Source organism: Penicillium angulare (assembly GCF_028827245.1).
Source record: "Penicillium angulare strain IBT 27051 chromosome Unknown utg000012l_segment0_segment0, whole genome shotgun sequence".
NCBI classification, from domain to species: domain Eukaryota; kingdom Fungi; phylum Ascomycota; class Eurotiomycetes; order Eurotiales; family Aspergillaceae; genus Penicillium; species Penicillium angulare.
In genome coordinates, this window is record NW_026623171.1 from 412,481 (window position 1) to 426,264 (window position 13,784).

At 46.8% G+C, this 13,784-nt stretch overlaps 6 protein-coding genes across 6 annotated transcripts; 3 read left to right on the plus strand and 3 right to left on the minus strand.

Annotated features, from left to right (window-relative positions):
• Positions 1 to 279: 279 nt before the first annotated feature.
• N7478_012788 (uncharacterized protein) lies at positions 280 to 919 on the minus strand (the record flags this gene model as incomplete). Its single annotated transcript, XM_056928998.1, has 2 exons — positions 280 to 783; positions 866 to 919. 2 exons carry the CDS (start codon positions 917 to 919, stop codon positions 280 to 282), a joined length of 558 nt encoding a protein of 185 aa, XP_056772360.1.
• Positions 920 to 2,292: 1,373 nt separating this feature from the next.
• On the plus strand, positions 2,293 to 7,128 carry N7478_012789 (oligomycin resistance ATP-dependent permease yor1; the record flags this gene model as incomplete). Its single annotated transcript, XM_056928999.1, has 2 exons — positions 2,293 to 2,457; positions 2,530 to 7,128. The coding sequence occupies 2 exons, from the start codon at positions 2,293 to 2,295 to the stop codon at positions 7,126 to 7,128; spliced, it is 4,764 nt and encodes a 1,587-aa protein (XP_056772361.1).
• A 371-nt stretch (positions 7,129 to 7,499) lies between these two features.
• N7478_012790 (GTP-binding protein) lies at positions 7,500 to 8,609 on the minus strand (the record flags this gene model as incomplete). Its single annotated transcript, XM_056929000.1, has 1 exon — positions 7,500 to 8,609. The coding sequence occupies one exon, from the start codon at positions 8,607 to 8,609 to the stop codon at positions 7,500 to 7,502; it is 1,110 nt and encodes a 369-aa protein (XP_056772362.1).
• A 959-nt stretch (positions 8,610 to 9,568) lies between these two features.
• On the plus strand, positions 9,569 to 10,279 carry N7478_012791 (uncharacterized protein; the record flags this gene model as incomplete). The annotated part of the gene is made up of 2 exons (XM_056929001.1): positions 9,569 to 10,101; positions 10,243 to 10,279. The coding sequence occupies 2 exons, from the start codon at positions 9,569 to 9,571 to the stop codon at positions 10,277 to 10,279; spliced, it is 570 nt and encodes a 189-aa protein (XP_056772363.1).
• A 187-nt stretch (positions 10,280 to 10,466) lies between these two features.
• Positions 10,467 to 11,117, plus strand: N7478_012792 (uncharacterized protein; the record flags this gene model as incomplete). Its single annotated transcript, XM_056929002.1, has 2 exons — positions 10,467 to 10,786; positions 10,856 to 11,117. 2 exons carry the CDS (start codon positions 10,467 to 10,469, stop codon positions 11,115 to 11,117), a joined length of 582 nt encoding a protein of 193 aa, XP_056772364.1.
• A 727-nt stretch (positions 11,118 to 11,844) lies between these two features.
• Positions 11,845 to 12,969, minus strand: preB (alpha-factor pheromone receptor STE2; the record flags this gene model as incomplete). Its single annotated transcript, XM_056929003.1, has 1 exon — positions 11,845 to 12,969. The coding sequence occupies one exon, from the start codon at positions 12,967 to 12,969 to the stop codon at positions 11,845 to 11,847; it is 1,125 nt and encodes a 374-aa protein (XP_056772365.1).
• Between the last annotated feature and the right edge of the window lie 815 nt (positions 12,970 to 13,784).

Genomic DNA, 13,784 nt, shown 5'->3' on the forward strand with positions numbered 1-13,784 from the left:
TGTACGCAGTAAGATAAGGAGAGGAAGTTTTCTATTTTATTCTTTAAATTTATTTTTTGAAAAAAAAGGAGAAGGTGGGGAGGCATCCGTTGAATAGTAGAAATGGGCGAGCCAAAGTTTCTCCTAGTAATTTATTGAAATAGTAACAAGCCTGCTTGGCATGCTGAGCGCTGTAAAGCCAAATTCATAAATCGCTGAGGGCATTATCCCGAAAAAGAAAAAAAAAAGATTCAGAAAGAAGGCGTGGAGAAAAGTAGAAAAGTATGGATGCTAGATAGCTCATTGCTCATCCCGTGGTCCCAGGTAGTCATAAGCCAATGTCGCCCTTACGACATCCTCTCCCTTCTTCACCACAATATGGCGAGTGTGGTGTCTTGTTCCGTTAATTTCCTGGAAGCCAAACGCCTGGTGGGTGATCAAATCCTGATCCACATGCTCCGTTTCAGAGTAGATAAGGTCCTCAGTCCCTTCTTCAAATCCCTTTGCCAAGTACTCGTCGATGTCGTTTAATTCCTTGACGGATTGCCACTTTGTACGGACGCTGACATTGCCGAAGAGAGTGTGGGCGAATTTATTGGGCTCGCCATTCAGTACGCGATCCTCATTGTTGGCTGGAAGGCCAGACGAGGGCTTGTTCTCAATTAAAACGTGGGTTACACCGGACTCATCCACCCACTCCTTGAAGACGACAGTGACTGCAACCATGTTGAGGATTTTTCGGAAGAAGAAATTAACACCCTGGAGTTTAAGGATCGGATCGCCACTGTCGGAGATACTGGTGTTCTTTGAAAGAGGTCAGCGTCGGTTTTCCAGAAGCTAAGGAAACCCGATCGTATAATCGTATTCCGAGTGAGAAGCAATTTACCATAACAAATTGACCATTAAGGTTCTTCAGGGTAATTTCCGATGGAGCAGCCATGTTTGCAGTGTATTGATCAGAATAGAACAACAAGAAAGAATGTCTTTGCTAAGTTGCTAAGTTGCTTGGTGTAGCTGTGTGAGTTTATCTTTACCACTCTGCAAGCCCTCACATGGATTAATTGTATGATTTATAACATGTTTAGGGAACACTTGGCAAATTAGAAAAAGCCCCCAAATATGATGCTATGAAGGGATAGTCCTGAACTGGTGTGCTGATTTATGGCCCCCATTTGTGTAAGCAACTTTGGAACTCGAGAGGGGCCTTCTTCTCGAATGGTAGTTGAGACTAAAGCCCATACGGAATATACCTGGATGTTACACAGAGAGCCTTCTCGTATGTTTAGCTTTGCCACGGTGGCGGGCACGTTGCTTCATACTTTAAGCCGAAGAGGCCCCTGACGAAACTGTATAAGGTTAATCACTGTTTCAAGATGACTTCAGATGGCCTTCAGGTCGATTTTAGGAAAGCCCCGCGAAGATCACGATTGCCAAGTTAGGCTATGTCTCAGCAAAACATTTCCTAAAAGAGCAAAGTGCGAATCTTCGATGAAACATCTCACGGAATGATGTTATTTGACAAAGCTTAAGAGCTACATCAAAGTGGAGAAGCCGGGAACCAGTAATATCCGTGATATCGAGATTAAAAATAACCATACGGATGGCCCCCAGTTCAGCTTGGTGGCGGCCCCGCTAAAGCCTCGACACCACGAGAACTGAGATTTCCGCGTGGCTTTCCTATCTAGGCATGGACTCTAATCCACTAGGACTGTTCTGATCGGGTTTATGGTCTATGACTGAGCCACTAGCCCCGTTACTGAAGGACTAAATAATGACTGGCCGAGCAGTAGGGCTGATTAAGCTGTTCACGGCCGTTAACCCCTGCAAAACAGCCTTGAAGGATGATACGTTATACGCAGATCACCTAGTTACGACGGAGAAAAGAAGACTCGCGTGGCATCGGGGCCAAGATATCGAAATAGAAGCACAAAGCAAATTATAGTTGTCACGCGTGCGTACCATCCCAATTTAGGTAACATAGAGCTGCAACAATCAAATATAATGCAGAGAGCCCCAGTTTCAAATGAGATGTCAAACTCAAATCAAAGCCGGTCTTTTCACTTCTAGATATTCTTCTTATACTGCCTGGTGCACGTCTTTCCCATTTGAAAAAAGTCTTGGCACAGCCTGCAGTGCAGCTCTTGCCTTTCTTACCTTTGTTCAGTTATACATACATTTCAAGTTGTCGAAGTATTCATCTGTTGGTAAGTAGACCCTCAAAGCTTAGGAAATTTGGTGCTAGTCCAACTTGAACAGTTCTAACTTGAACACAGTTTTTCTAAATCTCATCCCGATCTGCGGGTAAATCTCATTATGAGTGGCCTCCAGTCTGGTAAAGGCCAGGGCACCAAGTCACGCCGCTGGCTTGCCCTAGGCTCCAAAGTCCCTCCGGTTCCTCAAGAGCGTGATGCTTCCCCTGAGTTCAAGGCCTCTTGGCTCAGCAAGTTAACCTTTGGTTGGATGAGTGGCATCATCGCCGTGAGTTAGATGCTGGTCTAAGTTACATAATTGATGTACTTTGGTATGCTAACTAGTCTTCTATTTAAACAGACCGGTTATAAACGGACACTTCAAATGAGCGATATCCCCATTGTCAACCCCAAGAGAAGTGTACAAGATCACAATGCAGTCTTCAGCACAAACTTCGCGGAGGCAGTCGCTGCGGAGGATGTCAATGCTCCACTCTTCAAGTCTCTACACAAGACCTTTGCTCGCGAGTTTTGGTTGGCCGGATTTTATCGCCTTGTCGCCGACCTTCTTACCATCGGAAGTCGATACTCGATTCGCTATCTCATCGAATATGTCACGGAGGCCTATTATTCGCATATCCCCAACAGCGGCGTCAACGAACCTCAGCTTGCCTTAGGTGTAGGGTTGACAGTCGGTATTATTTTGATGCAATTGATCATGAGTTGGGCTCAAAATCACTTTTTGTACACTGGACAGGTTGTTGGTGGCCAAGTCAGGGCCGTGATGATTGCTAAGATCCAGGAGAAGAGCATGAAGATTTCCGAACGAGCGAAAGCTGGTATTACTGTCACAAATCTAGGAGCTGGAAATTCCCAGGAAGCTTTGCAGAACGTCAATCTATCCGACCCTAATGAAGCTTTGAAGCGACTAAATGGCGAAGAATACCAGAAGCAAGGCTACAGTACTCCAGCGCCTCCTTATGTCACCGATTCAGCAGGTCATAATAATGGGCCTCACTACCCCCGAGACAATCAGAATCGCTATTCTCGGTACCCTCGGAACTCTCAATATGGTGAGCCTATTCCCGAGCCTCGACCTAGACAGTCTCGACTGCAACGAATTTCGCGATACTCCTACTTCTTCAGTGGAGATGAAAATTCGGATCCACAAGGCCTTGGGTCGGAACTGCAGGTCCCCAAGCCTGCGTACGCCGGAAACTCCGAATATCCTCGAAACTCGTTGTACCCTCGTGAATCATTGTACCCCAGAAACTCTCTATATCCTCGACAATCGGTCTACCCTCGGCAATCAGTAAACCCTCGACAGTCTCAGTACACTTGGTACGCTCGTTATTCTCAATATATGGGAGATCAACATTCAGACTTCTCAGGAAAGGGTCAACTACCTGTCCCTCAACCCCGGCACCCCAGACAGTCTCGGTACACCAATCGACTCACTCGATACTCTGTATTCCCTGAAGCACAACTCCCAGAGTACGACATGTCATCCGAGTCTCAATACTCTGACGATGATCCTGACTATCCCGAGCCAGAGATTGAGTATGAAAATGAGGATGGTGAGTTGGTTGAAGTCCACGGTCAAGGCTGGTCCAATGCGCGTGTTCTTACCCTCGTGAACGTCGATGCCAACCGCATTGACCAGTGCATCAGTATGGTACACTTGGTGTGGACCTCGCCAATCATTATTGTCATTTGTATGGCATTGATTCTTTCCAATATCTCTTACTCTGGTCTCTCCGGTCTTGGATGCATTTTCTTTGCCTTCGGTATCCTTGTGGTGGCTGTAAAGTCTCTCAAAGCTCGTCGCGTCGGACTGAACATGGTCATCGATGCCCGGGTTAGTCTTACCCAAGAAGTGATTGGAGCCATTCGAATGGTCAAGTTCTTCAACTGGGAAGGTAGCTTCCTTGATCGTCTCACCCGACTTGGAACCGAGCAAACGCATGAGTTGCAGCGCTGGTATGCCATTTACAACTTTACCATGGCTCTGGGCCAGGCTTTGCCTGTGATGGCAGCCATGTGCAGTTTTATCACCTATGCTACCGGTAGTGGCCATCAATTGAATGTCGCTACTGTGTTCTCCAGTACTGCTCTCTTCACTTCTTTGCTTATCCCTACTACATACCTCCCTGCCTGTCTTAGCCAGGTATCCGAGGCAGGTGCTGCGCTAAAGAGAATTCAAGAATATCTTCTCGCGGAAGAAAAGGAAGAGGCAGAGATCGATGAGAATATGCGAGAGGCAATTAAGATTGAAAACGCAGAATTTAGCTGGGATAGAAGCCACACCGCTCCTCCGCCCGAAGAGGACAAGACCAAGGGCAAAGGACAGGACAAGAAGGACGAGGATGCGAAGAGCGATCGTGCTTCAGATATCACTTTAGCAGACGATGACGATGAGGATCCAAATGCCCCCTTCAGAATTCCCTCTATGTCTTTGAATGTGCGTCGCGGTGAACTCATTGCAGTAATTGGTGGCATCGGCTGTGGCAAATCCTCTCTCATATCAGCCCTTCTCGGTGACATGCGCAAAGTGAGTGGCACTTTGGCAATGTCGTCACAAGTCTCGTTCTGCCCTCAAGCTGCATGGATTCAAAGCACAACAGTGCGTGATAACATTCTCTTCGGATCTCCATATGATCCGGAATGGTACGATGCCGTTGTCTCAGCTTGTCAGCTTCGTCGTGACTTTGAGATTCTCGCCAACGGTGATGCTACTGAGATTGGAGAAAAGGGTAACAGTATGAGTGGAGGTCAGAAACAAAGAGTCAGCCTCGCCCGAGCTATATACTCTAAAGCGGATATTGTACTGCTGGATGATGTATTGAGCGCAGTCGATCCTCACGTCGGACGAGCTATCTTCGAAAATGCTATCCTCGGCCTTCTTCGTCATAGAACTGTTATTCTCGCGACCCATACTACCCATGTTCTTAGCCGTTGCGACCGCATTCTTTGGATGGAGAACGGTATGACCAAAGCCTTGGGTAGCTTCTCGAAGTTGAAATCACAATTCCCCGACTTTGCTGAGATGGCAAAGGATGGTGACGGAGAACTCAAGAAGAAGGAAGAATCGGACGCTAGCAAGGAAGCAAGGAAGATCATGGATGAGAACTTTGTGGAGTCAAATCAACTCAATGGCCTCAATGAGGAAGAAGAAAAGCCCGACGAAACCCCTCCGCCGCCGCCTCCCACGATCCAGAGTAATCCGTCGGCTTGGAAGGTCTATTCGTCTTACCTCGCGTGTACCAAGAGTTATATTCCTCTCATTTTGGCATTGCCACTCATTTGCATGTCCCAGGCGGGCAATATCTTGTGTGGTATGTGGCTTGCTTGGTGGGCAGAGGACCAGTTCAACCTTCCTCGCAACACTTATATCGGTATATACGTCGGTCTGGTCCTCGCCATGGGTCTTCTTCTCTATGCCTTCGGTATGTGTGTCACTTATGTTTGCCTTACCGCGAACAAGGTCATGCTGAGTAAAGCAAACTCGAATGTCATGAATGCGCCAACCTGGTTCTTCGACGTCACGGCCTTGGGTCAGATCACGAGCCGATTTTCGAAGGATATTCAAGTTATTGACGAAGGTTTACCTGAGGCTTTCCGGCTCTTCATGTACTCTGTTACCATGATTCTGGCTATTTGTGCGCTGATCATTGCCAAGTTCCCTTGGTTTGCATTTGCGGTCGTCCCTTGCATTATAATCTTCTTCATTGCTGCGATCTACTACCGCGGAGCGGCTGGTGAACTCAAACGCTTTGAAGTTGTTCTCAGGAGTGGTGTCAATGCCCGCTTCTCTGAGACTCTTACTGGTATTCCCACAATCCGTACATATGCCATGCAATCGCCATTTTCGAAAACACTACTGGCTGCCATTGATGATATGAACAGCGCGAACTATTTGACCTTCTCAAGTCAAAGATGGTTGGCCGTTCGACTCGATTTCCTCGGTGTTGTTCTCATCGTTGTTGCTGTCACTTTGATTATGGTTGACAAGTACTCACAGTCACCAGCAATCGCAGCTGTGGTCTTGACCTACTCACTCAGCGCTGTCCAATCTCTTCAATTCATTGTCCGCCAGTGGGCAAACGTTGAAGCTGCTATGTCCTCAACAGAAAGAATGTACGGTTACTCGTGTGACCCGAACTTCCCCGCCGAGGGCAAGAATGGCAAGGCCATTGAGGCGGCACCGACATCTTGGCCTGAGCAGGGCGCAATTAATTTCTCAAACGTACGCATGCGCTACCGTCCAGGCCTTCCAGAGGTTCTCCAGGGCTTGAACCTGGTGGTACAGCCTGGTGAGCACATTGGTATCGTGGGCCGCACTGGTGCAGGAAAGTCATCTCTCATCAGTGCACTGTTCCGTGTCTGCGAGCTTTCCCGCGGTTGCGTCTCTATTGACGGTGTCGACATTTCGAAGCTTGCTCTGTCTGATTTACGTCCACGTATCTCAATTCAGCCTCAGGAGTCTATCCTGTTTGCTGGTACTGTTCGTGATAACCTCGATCCCTTGGGTGACCACACAGATCAAGAGTTGTGGCTCGCCTTGCGTGGTGCTTGGCTGGCTGATAGCCTACACCTCGATGACGCCGTTGATGAGGAGGGGCAGAACTTTTCCCATGGACAGCGTCAGCAGCTTGGTCTTGCTCGCCTTCTTGTTAAGAACAGCAAGATTGTTATTTGCGATGAAGCAACTTCGAGTGTTGACTTGGAGACGGATGAGAAGATCCAGCGGACCATGGTCCAAGCTTTCAAGGGCAAGACTGTCTTGACAGTTGCCCATAGGATCCGCACCATCATCAACTATGACAGAATTTGTGTTATGGACCGTGGCCGGATCGCCGAGTTGGGTACACCAATGGAGCTTTTCCACCGAGGTGGTGTCTTCAGAGAGATGTGTGACACAAGCGGAATCTCGGAGAAGGAGATCCTAAGCTATCACTAACATTCATGAGTCATGTCATGAGTAACGGAGTTAATGGAACGATGCATAGAATTTTTGGTTTTTGGTTTTTGGTTTTTTATTGCGATTGCGATTATGATTATTATGGTTTTGATTTACAAGCACGCTTCTTTCTGTTGTCATATAATGCAAATATCCCCTTGACTTTAGTTAGTACTATAGAATAACTTGAAATGCAAAAAAGATCCTATGAAATAATATTCCATATCGCAGTAATTGATTTCGTTTTCTAATTGTCTCTTTTAGTCTGAAAATTCAAGGACCCTTTATGCTCTAAACTGGTTATCATCAATCATCATGGTCTTGCAAACAAAGCGCATTTATACAAAAGTCTATCACACGTCCACCTTATCTCACGCCAGCTTTGTCACCACCAAATCACTCTCCGCAGCTTCAGCAGCTTGAATCAAACCACCGGCATCGAGCTTCTTCTTCCACTTAGCAGACTCATAGCGTGCTAGAATGAAAGTCAGGCGAGCAATTGCATCATCACCATCCGCAGCTTCTGACACCGTTGTTGATGGTGTGCAAGTCCACCGACCAAAGGCCCAGTTGAGAATATAGTGCCGAACTCCAAAGTCTTGGGCAGGCTGTCTAGATGAATTCAAATCCTCTGATGATTCGCCAAGGGGTGTTTGTAAAGAGCATCTCAAGATACCCTTGATACGGTAAACCTCTTCCCTGGGCGCAGAGGCAAGAAGCTTCTCCAACGCCTCAACATCAATAGATTTCGTGGACTCAGCAGATTTCAATGACACAGACAACACCTCAACTTCCGACTGGTGATCATGAGCATGTTCGTTGCCATGCTGATGATCGTCATGGCCCTCGACCTGACTAGTCCCTTCCTTCGCAAACAATGCCCCATCGATACCTAACAAGACATCTTTCCCCACGCGTCCTTTATTCGACTTAACCCACGGAGTTTCAATCTCCAAATCTCCCAAACGGTCCAAGCAAATTTCAAACCTCTCCTCAGGAACACATTCCCACTTATTAAAAATGACCAAATCTGTATACCGCGCCTGGATCTTGGCCGTGTAACTGGTATCCTCATATCCTTCCCAATTCTCCACATCAATCACACTTATAACACCATCCAGTACAAAGCTTCCCTCCTCTTCTCTCGCCAACCGATTTATCTCCATAGCCAATGTAGCCGGGAACGCGCTCCCGCTGGTCTCGATCACAATGCGGTCTGGAGACACTTCATGACGAAGCTGCGACAGCGCGTCGCTAAGTTGGCCGACCAAATTGCAACATATGCAGCCGTTTAATAGCTCGCGGACACCGGAGATGGATTGTGTGGTTGCGAGTTGGGAGTCGACTGCTACGTCACCAAATTCGTTTTTTAGGAGGGCGAGTTTGTAGTCTTTCGGCAGTTGGGGGATGAGGTTGAGGAGGAGAGTGGTTTTGCCGGAGCCGAGGAAGCCCGTCACGATGGTTATAGGGATTGGTGCCATCTGGAATCGGATTATTGAGACGAGGGGGGGAGTATGGGTTTGATGCACGTCAAGTCCCTCTCGGAGAAGGTTGGACTCAGGGTTTGCAGGGCGGGGAGAGGAGTGTGGGGCATGCGGTTGAACCCGCAGATCTGGGTGTTTTGCCCAAGCAAAGCGAGCATAAATTTCCAAGACAGATATCCATAGAAGTGTCATAGATGTATGTTTTTAGTATGGCTTTTGTCCTTCACCTGTTGTTCTTCCATTCTTTTTTCCCCCCCCTTCTTTTCTTCCCCCCCCCCCTCCTTGGTTGTGTAGACTTGAGATACGTCCAGAACTGCAAACCTGTCTAATCGACCATTGAAACTGTCAGAAAGCTAATAATTGGGGGGGGGGGGGGGGGTTTGAAATTAAGTCCTGGAGTTGAATCATAGGATGAAAATACCAATTTTCCCGGGAGCTCGTCGAGTACTCAGCATAGGCATCTATGGGTATTAAAAGTCCGTGGCACAGCAGTTGGATGTACTCCAAGGTAACAAATATCTAAACCCGCCGAGATGACTAGTTTAAATTGTGACCTCATTGCCGAATCTGATACTCACGGCTATCCATGCAAATCAATGGTGATACAGCCCCCTGTATGTCGCAATCGAAGCTTAGAAACCGGAGCGAAAAGATGTTCGATATTGGCTCAAAGGTTAACCAATTACTCAAGCATTTCAGCCTTAGGGGATACAGAGGTTAACTTAAAGGTCTTGGATGCCTATATGCAACCAATGATCAAGTAAAAGTAGCTCAAGTTCGCGTAACCATATGATTTAGAGAATTGGTGTACTTATGTTTGCTAGCCCGGACACCTCGATTCATTCAAGTTGAAGACTAGCATGGGGTCTACGTATGGCTATTTCAATGTGTCCCCCATTTTTGAGTCTAAGTTCTCTATCAAATTCTCACGCTGGAATCTAATCAAGCTTCTAAAAATGGCAAGTCCTACGCAAAATGTTCTTTTCCTCACAAATTGTGAACTGGGACAGTGTAATATAGCCATCGCCGTGGCAGAAGAATTCATACTCAGCGATAAGTTTACTGTGCATATCGCTTCGTTTCGCCCACTCGCCGCATTCATAGAGAAGCTAAACAGAAAAGCGCCGAGCTCAAAGCCTGCGACATTCCATGAAATACATGGACCTTGCATGGAAGACCTTGCCGTTCGTAGTAACGTCGGCCTTATAACGCACAAGCCGGGAGTTTTGGGGACAATAGAAGGTTTCCAGAAAGTTAACCGGGTAATGTCAAGCTGGACTCCACAAGAGTACAGAAGGGCATTCGAGCGATGCGTGGATATCTTGAAAGAAGTTCAGCCGGTTGTGATTGTTTTGGATCCGATCCTTCACGTGGGCTTAGAGGCCTGTCAAGGGTTTACGTCTCAACTTGTGGTTCTTTGGCCTGTGCCATTGAAAGATATTGTTATACTGAGCCAGCCTTGTGCAAGAGCCTTGTGGCAGTATCCGATGTATGTGAACGGTACATTCACGTTAGTGGCGGAAATGAAGCTAACCTTCGCTAACTGGGCAGTTCAGGACAGGGTCAGGATACTCATACCCATTGCCATGGACTTTGATACTTCTAAATATCTATTTAATACTCCGCGCAGCAATATTGATGACCATACGGCATTCTCCATCAGTTGACACAAGACACGGGGATGGATCAAGTGGTAGGACTCCATTTCCCCTAAAAAGTGCTTATCAAGGGCAATCCTTGCATCTCACGCCAGCATTTCCAGAGATGGACTTTCCTCTAAGTTTGCCACCAAATGTCATTAGCTGTGGGCCGATCCTCAGAAAACACTTACCATTGAATGAGGTAGATCCTGGAATGGAAGCATGGCTGAAAAGTCCAAGCATTCTTATCAGCCTCGGATCTCATGTTAGACCCACGGAAGCCATTGCACTTCAGATGGCCAAGGGAATCCAGCTTTTATTGAATAAACATACAGATATCCAGGTACTCTGGAAACTGAGATACGATTGGAAGGATTCTGTGGCTTTTCGGGATATTCTTGGCACATTCATCGATTCTAGCTTGGTGATGATATTTGATTGGATAGAAGCTGAGATTGCCGCACTGTTGGAAACGGGGAAGATTTCTGTCTATGTTCATCACGGCGGTGCAAATTCGTACTTTGAAGCATGCAAGTAAGCAGAGCTAATTCAACCAAAATGATAGACCGGGAGGGTTTGATGATCTAATTGGAAAATTCTTAGATTCGGCGTCCCTCAAGTTGTACTTCCTCAATGGCTTGACACATATGACTGTGCAACGAGAGTTGAGTGGCTACAGATAGGAGCTCATGGAAGCCAAAATGCAGCTCCTGGTATCGAAGCCAATGAGTTTTCAGGTGCTATTAGCAAGGCTTTGTATAGCTCGAATATTCGTTCCAATGCAGATACTATAAAGGAGTTGTGCAAGACGACAGAAGGGCGTGTTTTTGCCCACGATCAGATTGCACGTTTTGCTCTTCGCTGAAGCCCAAGGGGGTCTCTTTAGGATGCCTATGGATCAATTTCTATCTAAATTGACTTTTTTACCTCTTTATTTTCATTAATCTGCCATATCAGGAAGTTTCCTAAGTGATGGGGCTCTGCAGATCCAAAAATCAAAATAAAACCGAGATTAGTCTCTTCGCAATCGCAGATTACTAGCTTCAACGCAGGACTAAATCAGCCACAGCACTTCATGTCTGCCTGGGGACTTGACCGAGCTAACTATGGATTCGATATCTCCGTGTATGAATTGCCTAGACCTCGCCACGTCAAATTCGAGTCCACGGGTTATGGGTCCTAGCCTAGCCCCCAACGTTGAGCTTGCATTATCCAACGATGTTCCGATAAACAAGTCCACGTAAGTAGGCTTTACTTCACATACGCAGAAGATAACTGAAAATTATGATAAAAATTCGTGCCATTATCTCATAAATTTCCGCCCCTTTGAGGATACTTGGCAAGTGAAAGAATTAATACAAATAGTTGATTAGGGTAAACTGTCAAGATCCGGCAAAACCAGCAGATGTGCACCCTTAAAATTGTCTCTGATAGGTTGCTTTCCACGCTGCTCTCTCTCCAGAACGCTCTGTGTAATCCTTCCCGCCGTTCTTCAAACTAATCCTCGTTTCCGATGCAAACTTCTCGACCCTTCTTTGCCCTTGGATCACAAGTGAATTTGAAGCAAGAAAAGAAAAGACGCAGTCGTGCAATCAAACTAGTGAATCCTGTCGATGTGTGCTGGTGACAGAGATGTCATGCTCAACGGAAATCCCAAAGGGCGTATCAGAATCATGCGACTGCTTGGTATAGTCCTGTTCGGCATAGCACAGGGTTCGAGCCGCAGAGCTAGATGTAGTATCCGTCGCAGTCGCGCTCGTGGTAGTAGATTGTTTAGTTCTACCAGCGCTGTCCGCACCAAATGCAAGTGTCTGCCACAGATTTTGACGACGCAAAGGAATTGAGTCGTTTTGTTGAACATTGAGGGTAGCACCGGCCCAGATAGACGAAAGCGGGAGAGACAGGGTGACGAGCGTAAGAACATTAGATGCCAACTCGGGAACCGTAGTGGCATATTGGATGATTGTGAAGATAGCAGGAATAGTCATGGTTTGGCATCCACAAACGAAGATCGCCTTCATGGGACCGAAGTCTCGAACTCCGAGTCGGCGACGTTGTCGAATTGCAAATCCTAGCTTCGTCACGAAGACAGCGCAGAAGAAGCAGATGCTGACTGTGATGAATATGCCCGTGTCACTTTCCAACCACCATATGCTTTGGAAGGATGTCAGATCGATTATTTCCTTGCAGTTCATCACCATGAATGCCATGCGGAAGCCGATAGGGACAAGTGCCATGACTATGGAGAGTGCGAGCAGGAGGCGGCGGTATCGGCGACGGACGGTAGCGCATATGACATGAACCTGAAGAACAAGGGAACATTCGAAGCAGACAACCAAGAGAGATTCGAAGACCACTGCAACTATCGAGATAGCATATGCCGATATTGGAATATCGGAGTAGTCGCCAGAGAAAAAAGGATAAATTCTCTCGAATCCAGTTGTGAAGTGGATGCACTGGAATAACAAGCGAAGGAAATTGAATAGCAGAGCCTGAGCATTCAACAGAAAGACTGCAGAGCGACGTTTTTCGGGACGTGTTAGCAGTAATAATATCACAAACAACACGACTGTCGCGCCTAGCTGGGCTCCATAATCAATGCACACTCGGATGTTGTACTGGGTAAACTCCTCTAGATACGGAAGAGGCACGTTGAAGGATTGACCAGATGGAGTGTGGAACACCAGTATCTGCTCCTCTGGATCGGAAGAAGCCATCTTCTTTTCGAAATGAATGAGATGAGGAGTTTCAATTTATCAAATGGTTGCTTCTTGGTATCAATTAAATCCCGATGTGCAGTAGTCGATCCAAAGGGTGTTTTATAGGAGGCATGGCCACACTATAGGAAAATCGAATCGACTGCAATTAAACTGAATTCATGGGGAAGGCACAACTCCTGAGGAAGCCGAAACAAACAATAGCAGCGGGCTGTGAGCTGAGAAAAAGGTTGCGACATCTTGAGTGAAGCGATTATCATTGAGTTGAGTAGAACAATACTTGGTGAGGGAGGAGAACAATACTAACATCTCGCGTTGAGACAAAGGGAGCCACAGCCTAGCGGTCCCCAATCAGGCTGATCGTTCATTTCTGGTGGACCACGGCCCAAGGATGGCCTGCGTTGCCTAGGCCATTTCTCCTTAATCTCCAACGACTCTTTAGCCCGTGGTTCCCGGAACTTGACTAGGATTTTCTCTTATCTTGGATTCGACTCGCGATCAATGGAGCCGGTCCCAGGGGTATTACGAGAGAGTCCGACCGAGTATTCCAACCTCGGAATCGCATAATGTATCTAGAAATGAGAATATCGGGTCAAATGTTCTTTTTCAAAATAGAATGCGTTTGAATAATAAAAGTGTGATGATTTGCATCGCTTCGTAATGATCCAATATAGCGGTAGGCAACCAGGTAGTATACAGAGAAGAGGGTATGAGATATAATACAGAAAGACTCGATGAGCTTGGGATTTACTTCCCAACACAGAACCTGTAAATCAGTCAGAGATGCCACTAACCAAAATGACGGGCGCATGTTT